Below are 20,962 nucleotides of genomic sequence, written 5' to 3'. Positions count from 1 at the left end.
AATTATATAAATCCGAAATGTTACCGTCAGTTAGTGACCATGAAACTAACATATTATCATGAAAATTCATCTGCTTCACTAATGCCCTTTAACGAAACCAAATCAGTCATCCTTCCCCATTTCTCAGCAACGTCATCGACTCTTAACTGCACTCAATAGCTCAAAACGTCACTCAGTTGTACCAAAGTATTACGAAGAATAAATCTGGACAGACCACCCAGCATCAATCTATGCATCAAACCATGACAAAGGCACACCTAGCACAGTTGACCTTCCTCCCAAACATCGGAGGATTTGTGGCATAACTACCGCACAGCCAAATCAAGCAACAGTCTAACATAGCCATGTTGTTAGAATCATACCTTTCAGCAAACAGCCCAGACTTCTCCTTCATCATCCCTGGGTACGTACTGTCCCAATGCAAGGACAGATCAACCACGAGGTGTAAAGTAGTCTATAAATCCTGAGGTGGTGGGGGAGGGGGAAAGAAAAGAGTGGCCATGGGAGTCTTCAACATCGATTGTGGACCCCATGAAGTCTCATGGTATCAGCACAAAATGGGAAAGGAAGCAGCCTGCTAATTACTATTGATCACCCTCCCTCAGATGAAGAATCAGTGTTCCTCCAAGTTGAACGGCACTGTGAAGAAGTACAGAATACCCTGGATGTGGAACTTCAATGTATATCAAAGCAGCACTTTGGCTGACTGAGCTCACATCTCCGCCAGACTGAGCATGTGGTAGATGGTGAAAGAACCAACACAAAGTTAAGTTAACTTGACCCCATCCTCCTACATCTATCTGCCGCAGGCACATCTGTTCATGACAGTATTGGTAGAAGTGGACTACCACACTGAGGGACAAACCGAGTAGTTACAGTCCAATCAGCCTACTGTTAGCGGTGGAGAAATTGAGCAATAATCCAAGACAATCATTGGCGCTTGGAAAAACATAAAACTCAATAAATGAAAACCAGCACGGATTTGAGACAGATCATGTTTAACTAACTGAGAATTTGTTGAAGGAATGGAGAAGGTTGTTGAAAGCATTTTATTTGTTGTTATGCATATGGACTTTCAAAAGGCATTTGATAAAGTAATGCACAATAGACTTGTTAGCAAAATTGAAGCCATGCAATTAATGAGAATTGATGATGCAAATACAAGATTAGTTAAGGGACAGAAGCGAGTGAAAATTTGTTTTTCAAACTGGAGGGAAGTATGCAGTAGTGTTCCCCAGGACGCAGTGCTGCAACCACTGCTCCTTTTGATATAAATTAATGACCTGGAAATGTTGTATAGGGCAGAATTTCAAAGTTTGCTTCAGATAACTTGTTATGCAGCAAACAGTGAGAAGCATAGTAGCAGTCTTCGAGGGTACATAGACTGATGAAAGCCCTACAGATATATTAAATTTGATGTAGCGAAGTGCAAAGTGATTTATTTTGGCAGGAAGAAAGAGAAGCATTATAAACTAACAATTTTAATGGGGTTCAGGAACAGAGAGAGAGAATTACAATCTTTGATAGTGACAGAATAAGTTCAGATGGTTGTTAAAAACGTGTGTGGGATTGTCAGGGAAAACAAAAGTAGTTTTAAGGGATTTATAGCTGTATTGGTAAAAATTAGAAATAAGGTATAGTTTTAAGTGGGTTTAATGTTTCTGCGCTTGGAAGGGTAAACCCTATAGTTAAATTCACACTAGACAAAGGTGTTTATATGTTTGAGGGTTGGTTAAGTTACAACTGTGTTTCTATTGTGCTTAGAGGGGCTACGGTGCGAGAATAAATCAAAGGCATAAGCATGTTGGTGTTGCTTAGCAACGGAGGCCTAGGAAGGCAGAGAAGATTTAACTTTTAGTTTTAGCCGAATTTGGAGACACGGCATTGGGGGAGTAAACAGTTTTCAACTCTGCCAGGATAAGCGGGACAGAACAAGAGAGTTGCAAAGATGCAAACTTCCTAAGGAATGAGGTACAATTCAGATAACCTGGGAATTGGGACAGAAGGGACAGAAAGAATGTGTAAGGCAGCTGAAGTTAAGAGAACAGAGACCGAGGTATTGTTCAGAAGAATTAAAAGAAGAGTAAACAAGTGTTCAGAGTTAAAAAGACAATTGCAGTAACTAGATTTAAAGTGGGACTGCAGACTTCAGAGGTAGATGAAACATTTGATGCCATTTTCATAGTCTGGGAATCGACAGTTGAATCAATTGTGAGCAGTTTTCACAGCATGCAAGACAAATAACTCCTAAAGGGGTTGGTGTAAAATCCTGGATTGGATTTGCGGTTAAAAGAAGAGTGTAAGTTTTGTTTAAAAGTATCATTTGGAAAATCTGGACTGGACTTTGGAATGTAAACCGCCACAGGAAGGTATTATTACAAGATAAAGATTTTAAAGCGTGTTTTTGGAAGTGGAGTTTAGAAACTCTCATCTGGGGGATTCGGAGGAGAAATGAACAGACACTAACTTGGGTTCAGAGCAGATTATGTGTTTGACCACAAATATCTTCTGTGCTTACAAGGGGGCCTTTTCTGTTAATGATGTACTTATGTAGTACTTTATAATCCACACTAAATTTTAAATCCTACGTACTTGTTAAGCTAAGGGAGGAGTAAAGGAGTCTTGTACAATAATCCAACTTTTCCAAGTTTAATTTTTTAAAATTCTTATTGTTTAAACTAAGTGGCAGCCCTGTGACTCTGTTCCTCCAAGTTTTAATTTTAAAAGTTAGTCTTTTGTGCCAGGGCTCCATTCCGGGATCTTCCCATCTAGTTGGGATTGCAACAGGAATCCTTGACTTAGAATTTTTTTTTTTTTTTTTAAATGATGAGAGCAGAAATGTTATTATTCTGAGGGACCTGGGTTCCATTGTACACAATTTACAAATGTAAACATGCAGCCACAGGAGGTTATTAGGAAAGAAAATGGTATGTTCGCCTTTGTTGTTAAGGGACTGGAGTATTAGAATAAAGAGGTCATATTGCAGTTTGTACAGAGCCTTGGTGAAAGTACTCTGTCCCCTTAATGAAGGATGGATCCAGGTCTTCCAGAGGTTGCAGAGAAGATTTATTTAAATCGCATAAGGGATCAAAGATTATGTGGAAAGGTGAGGTAAATGAAGATAGTTCTTAGAGCAGAGATGGTTCTGGGGAGATTTGATAGAAATGTCCAAAATCATGAACAATTTTGACACAGCAAATAAGGAGAATAATGTGTCGGTAACCAGAGGAGACAAATAAGTTAATTGGCAAAAGAACCAGATGTGACAGAAGGAAAAAGTATGTAGAGAATTATCTGGAATGCAGCACCTGAGTGTGGTGGAAGCAGATTTACTATCTTTCAAAAGGGAATTGATAAATCCATAAAAAGGAAAGATGTGTTGGGCAATGGGGTGGAGGGGAGGGTGACTAATTAGCAAAAAGGGTCAGCAGAGGTATAACGGGCAAAATGGTGGCCTTCTGGGCTGTAACAACTTAGCGCTGTATAGTGCTTTTAACCAGGTAAAACATTCCAATGTGATTCACAGCAGCAAACTAAATTTCACATTGAGCCACATAAGGCACATGACCAAAAGCTTGGTCAAAGAGCTAGGTTTTAAAGAGCGCCAAGGAGGATAGAGGGGCAGAGCGGTTTAGGGAATGAATTCCCGGGCAGAGGACCATGCCAATTTAAAGATTCAGGCTGCGAACAATGCGACAATTAAAATTAAGCATGTTCCAGTGGCCTTAATCAGAGTTGTACAGCTCATCTGAGAGTTGAAGCCTTGGAGAGAATGGAGAAAAAAGTATGGGAATTTTTTAATTGAAGCATTGCTTCACTGGGGGCTAATCTAAATCAACAAATGCAGGGGTGATGGTTGAATGGGATTTAACATGTTAGGGCAAGGGCAGCAGAGTTTGGGATGAGCTGAAGCTTACAGAATTTTTCAATTCCTTTTTCATGAAGGCAACAAGATGATCCCAGTACTTCAATAAAATGGTGACTATTTTAAAATGGCATATTAGATAGCTGATTTGTTTAAAAGTTAAAAGGAGTGGTGGAGGGGTTGGTTAGCATTGCAATTGAAGGACTGTTCTCATTAGCATACAGGCATGACAGAAAGTAGTCAGCCATGAAACGTCCAAATAAACAATGATGTAAATCTTTGAATCTAAATTGTTTCCATTGTAAATTGTTTCCTTCCTCACAGATTTTAAACAAGGTACCATACCTGAGAGAAATACCATCCATACAAGGGAAGCCACTTCAACCCATCCTTTAGAACGTAACGCACATGGCCAAGTGCATTTTGTCGGATTGCTAACATATCAGCAATAATCCAGTCAACTGAACAGGAAGAAAAATATATCATCCTTAATTTTGTAGACATTTGTATATTTATATACTATTAATATACGGAACAGCAAATCGAAGATCTGTTCTATTTTTGAAACGAAGTTGGTTTACACCAGCTTTTAGAAAGGTATACATGCGCTGCAGCATTTCTATGTGCCTGTGGGATACATTCTTGCACAGGGAATGCAATCCATCCTATACAAATGATCAGTGAACCAGAGTAATGGAAGTTCTCAATCATCTTGGAATTTTGAAATGGATTCAATCTTAAAAGCAAGTGTAATGAGATTACTCAGTCATCACATTTATCAGAACAAATCTTTGGAACGCTCTTGCCCTTTCACAAAAAAATACGTCAATGCTGTCCCTTGTGATTAACTACCAAGAACATTAAAATGAAGCAAAGGAAATACATTAAGACTTGCAGCTTCTATTTATACAGAAATAGAACAGTTAAACTGTTCAAATAAGATGAAAATGCCATACAACGTTCTTTCAAACATGATGCTATCAAAATATTGAGGCTTTATCTTTCCTGCACTACTTTACTTTATAAAAAGCCCATCAGGTAACATTGCTGATTTCTGTTCACTATTGGCCTTATTTTTGCATCAACCGTTTAAAGATAATTAGTCAGCATGAATGTTTACAGTTAGATGCTTTATAACGTTCAGAAAATGTGGAATTCACGGAAGTTGACAAAAAGAAACTTCTAATTTTTAAATATTTTGACTCTATTACTTCACTGGATAATTAAACTAATTCAGGTGTGTGTAAGTCATGAATGCTTCAAACTTCCATTTGTTGGTCCACTTTCCCAGTACAATTCTGACTTATTCCAGGCTCTACCGTATGGTTCCTTTTTAATCAACACTTTGATTCCAATGAACAGCTTCCTTTGATTCTCTGCCCCCCAGCAGCTCCTAGATCCACTCCGTTGCCACAATGTTCTCCAAATTAAGACACTGGCAGATGGATGCTCCAAGGTGATTTGATAAGACCAAAGTATACAAGAGCAAAATTCGGCAATTTGGCCCATCCAATCTGCGCTGCCATTCATCCCCATTCTCCTGCCTTCTCCCGGTTACCTCTGATCCACTTATTTATCAAGAACCTATCTACCTGCCTTTTTTAAAAATGTCTTTATCGTATTTTCATATTTTATCTCCAACAATTCATAAATTATAACTTTCAAATGGTGCCACAAAACATTTATAATCAAGAGTCTTCACTGCAACTATGGCTGTGGACCCTCCTTTAGTCAGCATACATATTTTCCGATCCCCAATATGGCCAAAACACGTACCTTCCCGCTTTCGCCCCCTCCTTTGCGAGACTATCCCATGCAATTAGTCTCTTCTTTTAAACAGAGGCAACAAGAATTAATTGCTGGTGTCGCTGCCCTCGCAGCCCGTGTTTACGCACCAGGTCGGCTGCTTCTGCCGGTGCGGTGATTAGACCTCCTTACCCTGGAAAGTCACCCAAAGATTGGTGGGGTACAGCATCCCAAACCGCACCGTGTTTACCTTTTGTTTTGTTTTTTAAAAACAGGGCTGCTTTGGCTGCATTGAATACTGCCCAGGCCAGGTCTGCACCAAATACCTGGTGTACACAGATTGCATGCACTTTCCCTTTACAGGACCGTGTGTGGCTAGCCCAATTTAGGATCTTTTCCCGGTATTGGCACCGGTGCAGTTTTGCAAAGATGGCCCGCAGCTGTTCCCTGGCTATGGTCGGAGTGACCTGTCGGCTCTGACCGCTTCTGGGGCCGGGGGAAGCTTTCCCCTCCAACAGGTGCTTGCCCAGCATTTGAGACACGTACTCAGTGGGATTCCTGCCCTTGGTACCCTCCGGTAGGTTTTGACGGTGCGACCGGTTTTCCTGGTTCTCAAACTTCCTCGTCCTGCGTCCCTTGTGTTGTCACCAACATTGCCATCTCGGTCTCCAGTGAGTCGATCCGGTCACTGGCTGGGCACAGCTTTCTCCAGCTCTCTGATTGTCACTTTGTGTCTCCAGTTGCCAGCACGCATGAAAGGGGGCCAGTGCCTCCGCTAACACCGCCTTCACCGGCACCATCATTTCACATTTTTTGGCGCCTGTGCAATTGGAGCTCCCATGTTAGGAGTTCCATCCATTTGTTTATCGGGGGGTATCCCAGCGTATGCTCTGGCAGCCCATCCTGCTCGGATGCGGCCGATTCCTCATTGCCCCGCGTATTTGTTGTTACCTCATTCTTCCTCTCCAGGCTTTACTGATTCTACCTTTCTTTCGTCTCCTCAAATTGTTGCCTCGCATGCCTCATTCATTGTGGTGGTGTTGGAGGAGGGTGAAGTTTTCCCCCAGTTTTAGTGGCCTATTTTTGGGTTAAAAGTGCCTAATTTCAAGTGTCCAGGAGGAGGGCCACTTTTCACGCCCCCACTCAGAACATCCGTGTGACTGGAAGTGGTCTCGGTCTATCTTATGAACTTGGCCTCTGCAGCTTTCTGCAGCAAAGTGTTCCACAGATTCACGACGCCCTGGCTGAAGAAATTCCTCATCTGTTTTAAAGGATCGTCCCTTCAGTCTGAGGCTGTGCCCGGGGGATCTCTCTTACACGTGGAAACATCTTCTCCAATCTATCCAGGCCTGTCAGTGTTATGTAAGTTTCAAAGAGATCCGCCCCTCATCTTTCTAAGTTCCATCGAGTACAGCCCAAAAGTCCTCAACCGCTCCTCATATGACAGGCTTTTCATTCCGGGAATCATGCTTGTGAATCCCCTCTGGAACCCCTCGAAGGCTGGCACAGCCTTCTTTAGATAGGGGGCCCAAAGCTGCTCACAATATTCCAAATGGGGTCTGACCAGAGCCTTATAGAGCCTCAGCAATACATCCCTGCTCTTGTATTCTAGCCCTCTAGACATGAATGCCAACATTGCATTTGCCTTCCTAACTATCAACTGAACCTGCATGTTAATCTTGAGGATCGTGAACTAGGACTCTTAATCCTTTGTGCTTCAGATTTCTAAAGCCTTTTCCCATTTATAAATTTGTTTATGCCTCTATTCTTCCTACCAAAGTGCATATTCCATCTGCCACTTCTTTGTCCACACTCCGAGCATGTCCAACTCCTTCTGCAGGCTCCCCACTTCCTCAACACTACTGTCCCTTTATATATCTTTCTATCATCTGCAAACCTAGCAAATAAGCCCAATTCCTTCTTCCAGATAGTTAATGTATATTGTATTCCACTTAGCAATTATCCAAATTCTTCCCACCACTTTGGATTCTTTTCGATCATCTCTTCTAGGGCCTTAAATTGTAACTAGGTAATGTCCTTCAATCTGTGTCTTGCTAATGCAACTAAAATTTTCCGTGTCCATTCATGTGCACGTATTATTACTGCAAACCTGAAAAAAAATTACTTTTACCTCCTTGGCTCTTTGTTTATCATCTCTCAGACCTCTTAACTACCTCTTCATACCTCTTTCTTTTCTCGTGTTACTGAGGTATGTTATTCCATTCCTATTAATAACTTGAATCACCCTTTCACAACTGCCCCTTTTTTCCCCTTCACATCCAAGTGATTCATGCAGGACCATTTGTAGCCTCCTTGAAGCAACCTCAAATGAAAGAAAACATTGTTGTTTATCCAAATTTGCAGATAACACTACCTTAAGAGACATAATATGCCTGTGCACCTGACCTCGAGGTTACAAATGAACTCGACGAGTAGAGAAAGCTATGGCAGATGGTGTTCAATGTGGGGGAAATGAGGTCACCCACATTGGTTCCAAAATTAGAACACTGATTTGGGTGACAGACCAAGAGCTGTGGATAGTAAAACGATTAGTGTATCTATGTGCACAAATCGCTACAAGCTAACACACAAGCTACATAGGTTCAAAATGTCATCAAAAAGGTAAATGAAATGTTGACCTTTATCTCAAGGGGGAAAGTGATGTTTCTGTTGTATAAAATTTTGATTAAATCCTTCCTGGAGCATTATGACCAGCTTTGGGCACCAAATTTCAAGGAAGATTTGTTGGCCTTTCAGAAGTGCACCACAGGTTCACCTGAATTCTGACAGAGATTAGAGTTATATTACAAGGACAAGTTGCATATTTCCTGGAGATTAGACAGATGAGGAGTGATCTAACCCTTCTTGTAAATTATAGTTACACTCGCTAAGAATAAATGAGAGAAACTATTGCCTGCAGGCTTTCAAGAGAGAAATTAGGAAGCATTTCTTCACACATCGGTAATGGGAATCCAGTCACCCTACCACTAGTCCCAAACCTGGTCAGTGTCGGTCAATTGAAAATATCAAATTTATATTTTGTTCGGCAAGTGTATTAAGGGTTTCCAAACCATGACGACTGGCTTGAGTTAAGATACAGATCATCCATGATTTAACTGAATGGTGGCACAAGCTAGGAGGAATGAATGGTTCACTCATCTTATTTAACCACTGGTGGCAAAATCTGAACTTGGGTGTCCTCTGCTACTCCTCTGGCACCTTCTCCTTTGAGCAGCACAGTCTTTTATCCTAACATTTCTCTTTAAAATACTTATTGCCTACCTCTATCGCACCACTACTACACACAAACCCGAGCCAAGATATCCATCGTTTTTCAGCCTATAACCATTGTAAATTACCCCTTTTCACTCTTTTGGACTGTCTGCAAAATTCAACACAGTTGGTCACATCATCCTCCTCCAATGTCCAGCTGGTTGGAATTGTGCTCGCCTGGTTCAATGGATCTAACAATGACTCCCTCCACTTTCTCACATAGTAGCAGAGGGTTTGCAACTTCTGTGTGGTGTGTTTGTCCCAAAGATGAGTTTCTGACCATATGTCCAAGATTGCCCTCTATTACCTTAAACAAGTGACTCCACCTCTGCTTAAACTTAACTGCAGTTAAAACCCTCATCCACACCATTGTTAGCTCGGAAGTGGGCTATTCCCATGCTCTCCTGGCTGGTCTCCTATCTCTAACCCTGCATAAAATGTGACCTCATCCAAAACTGCTGCCTATATCTTAACTCAAGTTCCTTCCAGTCACTCATCACTCTTGTGCTCCCTGACCTATATTGGCTCTTGGCCCAGTATTGCCTCAAATGTAAAATTCTCATACAAGAGTAGAAGCAGATACTGCAGAGACTGGAAAACTGAAATAAAAACAAGTATGGAAATACATAGATCAGGCAGCATCTGTGGAAAGAGAAACAAACGTTATTAATAATAATAATAATAGCTTATTGTCACAAGTAGGCTTTAATGAAGTTACTGTGAAAAGCCCCTAGTCCAAATATAGAGCAAAGCAAGCAGGTGTACACCCTACAATAAATTCCTCTTTTGGCCCATTTATGGCAAATGCTCTCCAAAGACACTTTGCCTCGTGCCAGTCAGTATCCCAATCAACTTCCAGCGGAAACCAAAGAACCATTATTTTCATCAAAGGAAGACTTGCATGATAATAATAATAGCTAATTGTCACAAGTAGGCTTCAATGAAGTTACTGTGAAAAGCCCCTAGTCGCCACATTCCTGTGCCTGTTCGGGAAGGCCGATACGGGAATTGAACCCGCGCTGCTGGCCTTGTTCTGCATTACAAGCCAACTGTTTAGCCCACTGCGCTAAACCAGCCCCATGGTTAGCATGGAGTTCTTATGAAATGCTAACTCTCGCTCGATCCATGATGCAGCCTGACCAGCTGAGCAGTTTCAGTATTTTCTGTTTCTATTCCAATTCTCATTACTTTTCAAATTTTCCCATGGTTCTGGGGCTTCTATGCCTCTGTAACCACCTCCAGCTCGACAAATCTTCAAAATCTCTGCGCTTTGCTAATTCTATAATCTTGCATATTCTCCATTTTCATTGTTCCAGCATCCGCATGCTGTCATAGAATCCCGACAATGCAGAAGGAGGCCATTTGGCCCATCGAGTCTGCACCAGCCTTTGCTCCGATAGAGCACCCTACCTAGGCCCAATCCCCCATTCCTAGCCCCGTAACCCCACCTAGCTTTTGGGCAATTTAGCATAGCCAATTCGCCTAACCTGCACATCTTTGGACTGTGGGAGGAAACTGGAGCACCTGGAGGAAATCCACGCAGACACGGGGAGAATGTCTAAACCCCACACAGTCACCAGAGGTCAGAATTGAATCTAGGATACTGGCGCTGAGGCAACAGTGTTAACCACTGTGCCACCTTGCCACTCCAAACTGCCAAAGCCTTATAGCGTCACAGTTGCACAGTGGTAGCACTACTGCTTCACAGCACCTTGGGCCCCAGGTTCGATTCCCAGCTTGGGTCACTGTCTGTGCGGAGTTTGCACTTTCTCCCTGTAACTGGGTGGGTTTCTGCCGGGTGCTCCGGTTTCCTCCCACAAGTCCCGAAAGACGTGCTGTTAGGTAATTTGGGCATTCTGAATTCCCCCTCCGTGTACCCAAACAGGCGCCGGAATGTGGCGATTAGGGGCTTTTCACAGTAACTTCATTGCAGTGTTAATGTAAGCCTACTTGTGACAATAAAGGTTATTATTATTAGCTCTTGAATTCCCTCCCCAAACCTCCCCACCATTCATATTTCTCTCTTCTTTGAAGACACTCCTTAAAACCAATCTTTTTGACAAAGCTTTTGACCATCTGCTCAGATACCTTCAATGTGTCACATTGTTATGGCTAACACTTTTGCTACGTTAAAGATTTGATATTGATACAAGCAGTCGTTGCTGTTGCTTGGTGACTGCACATTCTTCGTTATTTTAGTCTTGGCTCTCCTTACAGAATCAATGATTGATACAGCTTCGAAGGAGGCCGTTCAGTCCATTGTTCCTGTTCTTTCAAAGAGCTATCAAATTTCTCTCATGTTCCCTGCAAATGTTTACCGTCAACTTTTTAAAATCCAAATCCATTTTAAAAGTTATAATTGAAGCTGCTTTCTCACATTCTTCAGGTCACCTCATCTCACCTCTGGTTCTTTGGCAAGTCACCTTAAATCAGTGTTGTCTAGTTACCAACCATTCTGCCACTGGAAACAGTTTTGCCTTTTTTACCTTTTAAAAACCCTTCAAGAATTTGAATACCTCTTAAATTGCCCCATAGTCATTTTTGCTCTAAGGAAAACATAATCATCTCTAGTCTCTAATCATAACTGAAATTCTTTTTAAATTTTTTTTTATAAATTTAGACTTCCCAATTATTTTTTTCCAATTAAGGGGCAATTTTAGTGTGGCCAATTCAATTAACCTGCACATCTTTGGGTTGTGGGGGCAAAAAAACACAGGGAGAATGTGCAAACTCCACTCAGCCATCATTTAATAAAAGTTTAACACAATTTCTTTAATTTTGCACTTATGTCTCTGCTCATAAAACCCAAGATTCCATATGCATTTTTAAAAATATAAACAATTTCAAGTACAAACTCAGTCCTTGTTTTCTTTGAAATTGTGTTATTTCATTTATGTTTTAACTCATTCTTCCGCCTGTAGCCACTTAAAATGGCTGATACCCTATTAATTTGGCCAAAACCCGATTTAAAATGGCTAACCGAAACAGGACACAAACGGACAGCTGCAGACAGAATAGCGTATTCGGCTCTGGGGAAGTCGGCCCAGATCGATACTCAGCACATCAACCCAGACATCTGCAGTTTAATCGGCTATCCCCGGGAAAAATTGCAACATAATAGCAATTGAATGCCGGGCCAGACCTGTCGCGTCTGCAGTGGCCGAAACAAAGACAGGTGAACGACCACCCACCGATCGAGGAATCGCCCCGTTATTGGACATATCAAACCCAGTGATTGGGAACAAGTCCAATGACTTGGGACTCAGGGTCAAGGGCCGCCCCGAGAGGCGGGAAGCCCCTGGGCCCTATAAAGTGAGGGGCCAAGTTCAGATCTCTCTCTCTCTCCCTTCTTCACCTGCTCGCAGCCTTCGCAAGAACCTTCAACAAAGAACCGTAAGTTTGACTCCAGCGATCGCTACCCGATAAGAGATTCCTAGCCATCGACCCGTATCAGTCTTTTTGAATCCCACAGGCCAGATCCAATTCGATAAGCCATTCGTTTCCCTGACCTGGTGGGCCCTTCCTAAAGTTAAGTATTGGCCAGTAGTGGTAGGTTTCGATGTAGATAGTAGGATTATTGTGTAAGCATTAATTGTTGCATGTAATAAATGACCGTTGATTTCAATCTTACTTAGCGGTGTGCTGACTTATTAATCATAACTTGAGCTTGAACCACGTGGCGGTATCAGAAAGATACCTGGCGACTCGTGAGCAAAGGTGACATAATCAGAGCTAATAAACTAAGGCTAAAAAGAGCAACACGCCCAAAATGTATTACCTCACAGTAGTGTGCTGAATTTTATCTGCCACAGGTTTGTCCACCGCACTGTCCTCCTGAAATTTGTTTCTGTCCACCTTACCTTTCAACTTATTTAAGTTTCTTTCTCTAATCCTATTTAATCCTCTCCCTTCATATACTGTACTAACGCATAAATGAACACCTGATCAATTTTGCCATCTCCCAGGGGCTTGATCAAAAACAAAACTATCTCTGACCACTTCCGTGGATAAATCAATTCCTGTAGCTTTATCTAATGCTTCTACCATCTGCATATAGGACAATATCCTTCCCCAAGTTAGTTGCAACTACATTTTGAAATTTAAGTGCCTCACCTTCAGCCTTCAATTTAAACCGTGGGCAGCACGGTAGCATAGTGGTTAGCACTATGGCTTCACAGCGGCATGAACCCAGGTTCGATTCCCGGCTTGGGTCACTGTCTGTGCAGAGTCTGCACCTTCTCCCCGTGTCTGCGTGGGTTTCCTCCGGGTGCTCCGGTTTCCTCCCACAAGTCCCGAAAGACGTGCTGTTAGGTAATTTGGACATTTTGAATTCTCCCTCTGTGTACCTGAACAGGTGCCGGAACATGGCGACTAGGGGATTTTCACTAACTTAATTGCAGGGTTACTGTAAGCCTACTTGTGACAATAAAGATTATCATTTGCCATGCTACTTCTTCAGTTGCCCATTTTCTAAACCAGTCCCCTCAGCTCCACCTTTGATACCCTGGTTCTCATTGCTCCCTCTGTTATGGCTTATACCTTTGTACTCTCAGGTCTGTGGAGGACAGGCACATAGATAAAAGCAAATTATTGCGGATGCTGGAACTGAAACCAAAGAGAAAATGCTGGAAAATTTCAGCAGGTCTGACAGCATCTGCAAGGAGAAAAAAGAGCTAATGTGGAGTCCAGATGATCTTTGTCAAACACATTGGAGTACAGTTTCAAAGTACATGGTACATAACTGATTTACCCAGCAGCGTTACCTGACAAATGTACCAACGACTCCAGGACTGCAAAGATGACTTTTCCTTCAGTTTCTTTTCTCCCCTATCAACAATACCCTAAACCCTCTCCTCCACTCTCATTTCAAGAGTTCATAGATTGCTTTGTCACCAAATTGTTATCAGGACAACTACAAGGTCAAATTTACCACACGAGAGAATTAATCCACGTCTTTCTCCAGTTTCCTTCCCATCTTCCCTTCAAGCCTTCAAAGTTCACCTATAACACAAGACACACCACTTCCTTGCTCACTAGAAACTAAATTGATCACTCAGCTTCCCTTCCTTGGCCCCATGATAGTTTTAAGAAAATATTCAACATTTTTTGACGAGTACAAAACAATAAAAGCAAACTCCAAAGAAACAACCAAAATTTCCCCCCCCCCCCCCCCCCCCCCGCATCCCAAACAGCTGACGGTGACAAGCTCCTTAAAAGTACAAAATTAACAGTGGCCACCTTTTGTAGAACCCCTCAAATGCACCCTCAAGGTGTAGAAACTCCATAATAATAATCTTTTAGTGTCACAAGTATGAAGTCACTGTGAAAAGCCGCTAGTCGCCACATTCCGGTGCCTGCTCGGGTAAGCCGGTACAGGAATTGAACCCACGCTGCTGACCTTGTTCTGCATTACAAACCAGCTGTCTAGCCCACTGACCTAAACCGGCCCAAAGATGGTAGAAGCATAAGATAAAGCTACAGGAATTGATTTATCCACGGAAGTGGTCAGAGATAGTTTTGTTTTTGATCAAGCCCATGGGAGCAGCAAAATTGATCAGGTGTTCATTTATGCGTTGGTAAAGTATATGAAGGGAGAGGATGAAATAGGATTAGAGAAAGAAATGTAAATAAGGTGAAAGGTAAGGTGGATAGAAACAAACTTCAGGAGGACAGTGTGGTGGACAGACCTGTGGCAGATAAAATTCAGCACACTACTGTGAGGTGATACATTTTGGGAGGAAGGAGGAGTTAAAACATAAATGAAATAACACAATTTCAAAGGAAACAAGGACTGAGTTTGTACTTAATTGTTTATATTTTTAAAAAAGCATATGGAATCTTGGGTTTTATGAGCAGAGACATAAGTGCAAAATTAAAGAAATTGTGTTAAACTTAACTTTTATTAAATGATGAAAGGGTCCCAGCTGCAATAGTGCAAAGATTTCTGGGCACCATACTTCCGTAAAGATGTCGAGGCTGTTGAAGTAATTTCCCGGAATGATATTGGGGATCAAGAATTTCAGTTATGCACCGTCTCTGTGGAGTTTGCACATTCTCCCCGTGTTTTTTTGCCCACACAACCCAAAGATGTGCAGGTAAATTGAATTGGCCACACTAAAATTGTCCCTAAATTTATTTATACATTTTTTTTTTTTTTTTTTTATAAAGAATTTCAGTTATGATTAGAGACTAGAGAAGATTATGTTTTCCTTAGAGCAAAAATGACTATGGGGCAATTTAAGAGGTATTCAAACTCTTGAAGGGTTTTTAAAAGGTAAAAAAGGCAAAACTGTTTCCAGTGGCAGAATGGTTGGTAACTTGACAACACTGATTTAAGGTGACTTGCCAAAGAACCAGAGATGAGATGAGGTGACCTGAAGATTGTGAGAAAGCAGCTTCAAGTATAACTTTAAAAATGGATTTGGATTAAAAAAAGTTGACAGTAAACATTTGAAATGAAATGGAAAATGAAATGAAAATCGCTTATTGTCACAAGTAGGCTTCAAATTAAGTTATTGTGAAAAGCCCCAAGTCGCCACATTCCGGCGCCTGTTTGGGGAGGCTGGTACGGGAATTGAACCGTGCTGCTGGCCTGCCTTGGTCTGCTTTCAAAGCCAGCGATTTAGCCCTGTGCAGGGGTAAGGGGAACACGAGAGAAATTTGATAGCTCTTTGAAAGAGCAGGAACAATGGACTGAACGGCCTCCTTCAAAGCTGTATCAATCAGTGATTCTGTAAGGAAAGCCAAGACTAAAATAACGAAGAATGTGCAGTCACCAAGCAACAGCAACGACTGCTTGTATCAATATCAAATCTTTTAATTTTTTTATTCTCCTCCTTTTTCACGTTTTCTCCCACATTTACACCCATCAACAATAAACAATAATCAACAAGATATGTCAATCCCCATAATAACAACGATCCCATCCGCCCGCCAACCCCCAAACCTCAACCCGCATGTTTACATAAACAAATGACAAAAAGGAATCAGGGATTACCCGTAGTCACCCTTAATCTACACGGCTCTCCACCCCCCCGCCCCCAGAGTCTCCAGCTCCTCCCGTCCACTCCTCCTCCCAACCTCGGTTCCCTCCCCAAAACTTTCCACCCCGGCTAGACCACTCGGAACCTGTTCTGTCAGGCTCCGATGACCGCAGCCCCTCCCCCCACCTCACTCCTGTTCACTGGCCGGCTTAAACCGGCCAGCGTGAAGGCCCCCGCCCGGGTCCCTTTCCCGGCCCTAGGAAAGCCCAAAGATCCCCTTTTAGCACACAAACACCACATATCCACCTACACCCCAAAGAGCCCTCCTTTCGAGCGAAAGTCCCGTCCCTTCCCTTGTCCAAATACATGCAACATTGGCTCCTTTAGCCTCTACACCCGCACGCAGTGATACAAAAAAAAGAAAATACAGTCATGAAGTTACATCGGCACATGACCATTCCTCAATTTGTCAGTTCTGCCACAGTCCTTCTGCCTTCGCAAACTCCTCTGCTGCTTCCGCCGTTCCAAAATAAAAGTCCCTGAGCTTGTAAGTCACCCTCAGCTTCGCTGGATATACAATGCCGCACTGCACCTTGCCAATGTACAGTGCCCTCTTCACCCGGTTGAAGACAGCCCGCCTCCTCGCCAGCTCCACCGTAAAGTCCTGGTATACACGCATACCAGCTCCAGCCCACTGCACCACCCGCTTCTGCTTGGCCCAGCTCAGGACCTTCTCCTTCACACTGTACCTACGGAAGCATAGAGTCACTGCCCTTGGCGGCTCACTCGCCTTTGGTACCGGCCTCCACGACCGATCGCGGCAAAATACTCAGTCGGCTTCGGTCCTTCAACTCCTTTGGGCAGCCCCACGACCCTCAAATTCTGTCGCCTGGATCTGTTTTCCAGATCTTCCATTTTTCCCTCGCAGATTCTTGTTCGTGTCCATCACCTGCCGCATCTCCTTCCCCATCGAGGCAAGTTGATCACTGTGCTGCAATACCGTCTCCTCCACTTCCTTCAGCACCTCCCCTTGCTCTCGCACCTCCGCCACTGCGCTCGCCACCGCCGTCTTCACCGGGGAAACCGCCTCCTCCACCAGTTCATTCAAAACCTCCCTCATCTCCTTCCTCGCCATCTCCATACATTTCTCAATCTGCGCCAACTGCTTTTGGAATTCGCAGCCATCACCTTAGTTAGTTCTTCAGCCGTAAGCACTGCGGCCTCCCCTGGTGCTCCAGCCTCCATTTTCTTAGTTGACCCCGCGGTGACCTTTCCCCTCTCCAACGGACTTTCAGCCGCTTTTTTCCCGGCTGTTTTTTTGGTGTTTTTCGACATTCTTCTTTTCCTTGCGCTATCTCCCGACTTTTACTGCCATCGCTGGCCCTAGGTTCGGGCGTTACTCCCCGAAAATGCCATTCCCGAACGGGAGCCCTCCAATGTGCGGCTGCCTCCCGCCCGCCGTCACCGGAAGTCCTCAATATCAAATCTTTAACGTAGCAAGTGTTAGCCATAACAATGTGACACATTGAAGGTATCTGAGCAGATGATCAAAAGCGGAGTCAAAAAGATTGGTTTTAAGGAGTGTCTTCAAAGAAGAGAGAAATAGGAGGGGTGGTTTGGGGAGGGAATTCAAGAGCTAATAATAATAAGATTCCCACTGCCCTCCTGAGGCCTTTGGTGAGAAGCTGACCTCCACTCCAACAGAACGTGATTCATCCTACTCCTTGTTAAATGCTCCTGGTGTACCATTTTAGAATCATAGAAACCCTACAGTGCAAAAGGAGGCCATTCGGCCCATCAAGTCTGCACTCACCCTTCGAATGAGCACTCTGCCTAATTACGTTCGAATGGGCACTCTGCCCATTTTATGAGTGTCCACTCTGCCCATAATCCCATAACCTAACCTGCACATCCCTGGAAATCAAGGGGAAATTTAGCATGGCTAATTCACCTAACCCGCACATCTTTGCACTATGGAAGGAAACCGGAGCACCCAGAGAAAACCCACGGAGAACATACAAACTCCACATTCGCAGTTGCCAGAGGTCAGAATTGAACTAGAGTCCCTGACACTGTAAAGCAGCAGTGCTAACCACCGTGCCACCCCTGTATAAGTCTGAGTTTCACGCACAAAGTGGTGTCCAACCTTTGCAAGGCATCACACTACACCCCTCCTCCAATTCTATCCCCAACTACTTCGCCCACTTAGCCGTAATCGTCTCCTGGGATGCAGCAACCTCTGCCAATATCCTCCCGTAAATTCCAGAATTACCCCCCTCCTTCGTCCCTGCGACCGACAAATCCCTTTCCAACAGCAATCATGGCGGCTTTGCCAGGAATATCTTTCTCACAAAGTCCTGAACCTGCAGATAGCTAAAGTTTTCAGACCGTCAAACGTCTCTGAACTCGCGAACTGCCCCTCCAGAAACAAATCCTTCATTCTTTCCATCCCCTTGTCCTCCCAGCCTTCTGGCATCCAATCTTGCTGGCTGAAACATACGGTTAGCACAATCGGCGCCAACTTCGACACCACTCCCAATTTAAAGTGCTGCCAAATTGTCTCCATATTTTCAATGTAACAACCCACCACCAGGTTACCAGAATATTTCACTGGTGAGAACAAAAATGACCATAAGACATAGGAGCAAGAGCAGAATTAGGTTGCGCGGCCCATCAAGTCTGCTCCAACATTCAATCATGGCTGATATGGTTCTCATTCCCATTCTCCTGCCTTCTCCCCATAAACCCCGAGCTCCTTGTTAATGAAGAACCTGAGCCCCTTATTAATCAAGAACCTATCTATCTTGGTCTTAAAGACACTCAGGTGATTTGGCCTCCACAACATTCTGTGGCAAAGAGTTCCACAGATTCACCACCTTCTGGCTGAAGAAATTCTTCCTCATCTCAATTTTAAAGGAGCATCCCTTTAGTCTGAGAATGTGTCCTCTGGTTCTAGTTTTTCCTACCAGTGGAAACATCCTCTCCATCCAGGCCAAGCAGTATCCTGTAAGTTTAAATAACATTCCCTACTCATCCTTCTAAACTCCCATGAGTACAGACCCAGAGTCCTCAACCATTCCTCATATAACAAGCTCTTCATTCCAGGGATCATTCTTGTGAACCTCCTCTGGACCCATTCCAAGGCCAGCACATCCTTCCTTAGATACGGGGCCCAAAACTGCTCACAATATTCCAAATGGGGTCTGCCCAGAGCCTTAGACAGCCTCAGAAGTACATCCCTGGTCTTGTATTCTAGCCCTCTTGACATGAATGCTAACATTGCATTTACCTTCCCAACTGCCAACTGAACCTGCACGTTAACCTTAAGAGAATCGTGAACAAGAACTCCCAAGTCCCTCCTAATACCTCTCTCCTAAACTCAACATTTGGGAATGCCTTGGGATGTTATTTCTATATTAAAGGTACTATATTTGGAGGATGTTTGTGACCGTGTTTGAGGAGCTGTTCGTCGCGGGGGAGCGAAAAAGAAGAAAAAAATGTATACAGACTGTATAGTTGATTGCTGGGAGGTATGTTTCCCAGGGTGTTCACGTGTTGTAACCTGCTTTGATACACGTTTGTAACAAAATATATTTTTTTTAAAACGTACTATATAAATTCAATTTGCGATTGTTCTAATTATCCTTACTGGTGTCATGAACATGAAAAAGTTGCTTTTCCGCATCAAGTACTTATTACAATCACACACGAACTATGATATTTGAAGTTGGCCTTAAATTGGGCTTTGAATTAGTGTGCCAAACATTAGTGAGCCTTTAATTCAGGATAGCTGAAGTAATACAAGGCTTTCAACACCAGTTTATAGTAGCAACTTGCAACTAGGTGACTATGAGTTAAACGTCTGGCTAAAATAAAGGCAATTGTTCATTTAATTTTGAGTTTTGAAACTTCAACTTCCAAACAATGGGGTCTGCCATTTGGAAAACTTGACACCAAACAAAAATAGTCTCTTGATGAGATTGCCTTTTTTGTCTTGCTACTCAGTACATACAGCGTTAAATTGAGGTTGAAGTTCTTTTGCCTACCATTCGCGAATGTTTAGTTCAAAACATCTATCTTAATATTAGAGAGGTACGAACTTCCGGGTGCGGTGATGCACTGCTTGCTAAGCCGCACATTTCGGCACCTCCCGTTCCAACGGACTTTTGGGCTCTTATCGGGAGCCCCAACGGAATTTTTTTTCGACCTAACCCAGTGTGGGGTGACAAGGAAGGAGTCCCCCCCGGTGTGTATGGAAAGAGCGGCGGTAGTGGCCAGATTGCAAAAGATCCTTTGGAGCAGCGGCAAAGAAGAGAAGGGAGAAGCAAGATGGCGGCGGATGGAGCCCAGATGGTATGGGGCCCGGATCAGCAGGAGTTTCTCCGACGATGTGTGGAGGAGCTCAAGAAAGAATTGCTGGGGCTTATGTGAGCACGATGCTCCATACACTAATGGGAGCTGAGGCCCCAACGGGCCCCCTGGAAGTGGAGGGAGCGCACCGGGTCCTCGTGAGAAAACCAAAGGTAGGTGAAACACCAAGAGCAAAAGTGGTGAAGTTTCATCGCTACAGGGACAGAGAGATGGTCCTGAGCTGGGCCAAGAAGGCACGGAGTAGCAAATGGGAGAATGCGGTGATTAGTGTGTATCAGGACTGGAGTGCGGAGGTGGCGAGAAGGAGGGCGAGCTTTAACCGGGCCACGGCAGTGCTCCATAGGAAGAAAATTAAATTTGGGATGCTGCAGCCGGCGCGACTGTTGGTCACGCATCAGGGCAAGCACCACTACTTCGAGACGGCGGAGGAGGCATGGACATTTATCCAAGAAGAGAAACTGGACTAGATTCGCGAGTTTGATGTTTGGAGAGAAGCAGCGAGGTGGTGGTACGGAAATGCAAAGTGGGGAAAGGGGAGGGCTACTGTACAGCAATGTTGGACGGGGAATTTCTCTCCCCCCGATGGGGGACACACGAAGAAACGTGGGCGCCGGTGGGAAAAGGGACAGGGAAGGGGAATGAGGGAACTGCGCCATAGGGGGTGGGGCCGAGAGGAAAGCGCGGGTATTTTCCCTCACTATGGAAATTATAGTGGGAAAACGGG

At 43.7% G+C, this 20,962-nt stretch overlaps 1 protein-coding gene across 2 annotated transcripts in view; it reads right to left on the bottom strand.

The window, feature by feature from the left end:
• Window positions 1-20,962, bottom strand: part of agpat5 (1-acylglycerol-3-phosphate O-acyltransferase 5 (lysophosphatidic acid acyltransferase, epsilon)) — a 201,226-nt gene that overhangs the window by 130,860 nt on the left and 49,404 nt on the right. The window contains exon 3 of one of the 2 annotated variants that reach the window (XM_072498605.1): window positions 4,211-4,326. The exons of the other annotated variant lie outside the window; for it this stretch is intronic. Within the exon in view, the coding sequence (XP_072354706.1) occupies window positions 4,211-4,326 (116 nt within the window). The remainder of the gene's footprint in view (window positions 1-4,210; window positions 4,327-20,962) is intronic. 2 annotated transcript variants of the gene reach the window in all.

Source organism: Scyliorhinus torazame, chromosome 4 (assembly GCF_047496885.1).
Source record: "Scyliorhinus torazame isolate Kashiwa2021f chromosome 4, sScyTor2.1, whole genome shotgun sequence".
Classification (NCBI taxonomy): Eukaryota; Metazoa; Chordata; class Chondrichthyes; order Carcharhiniformes; family Scyliorhinidae; genus Scyliorhinus; species Scyliorhinus torazame.
This window is presented reverse-complemented; position numbering and strand designations above follow the sequence as displayed.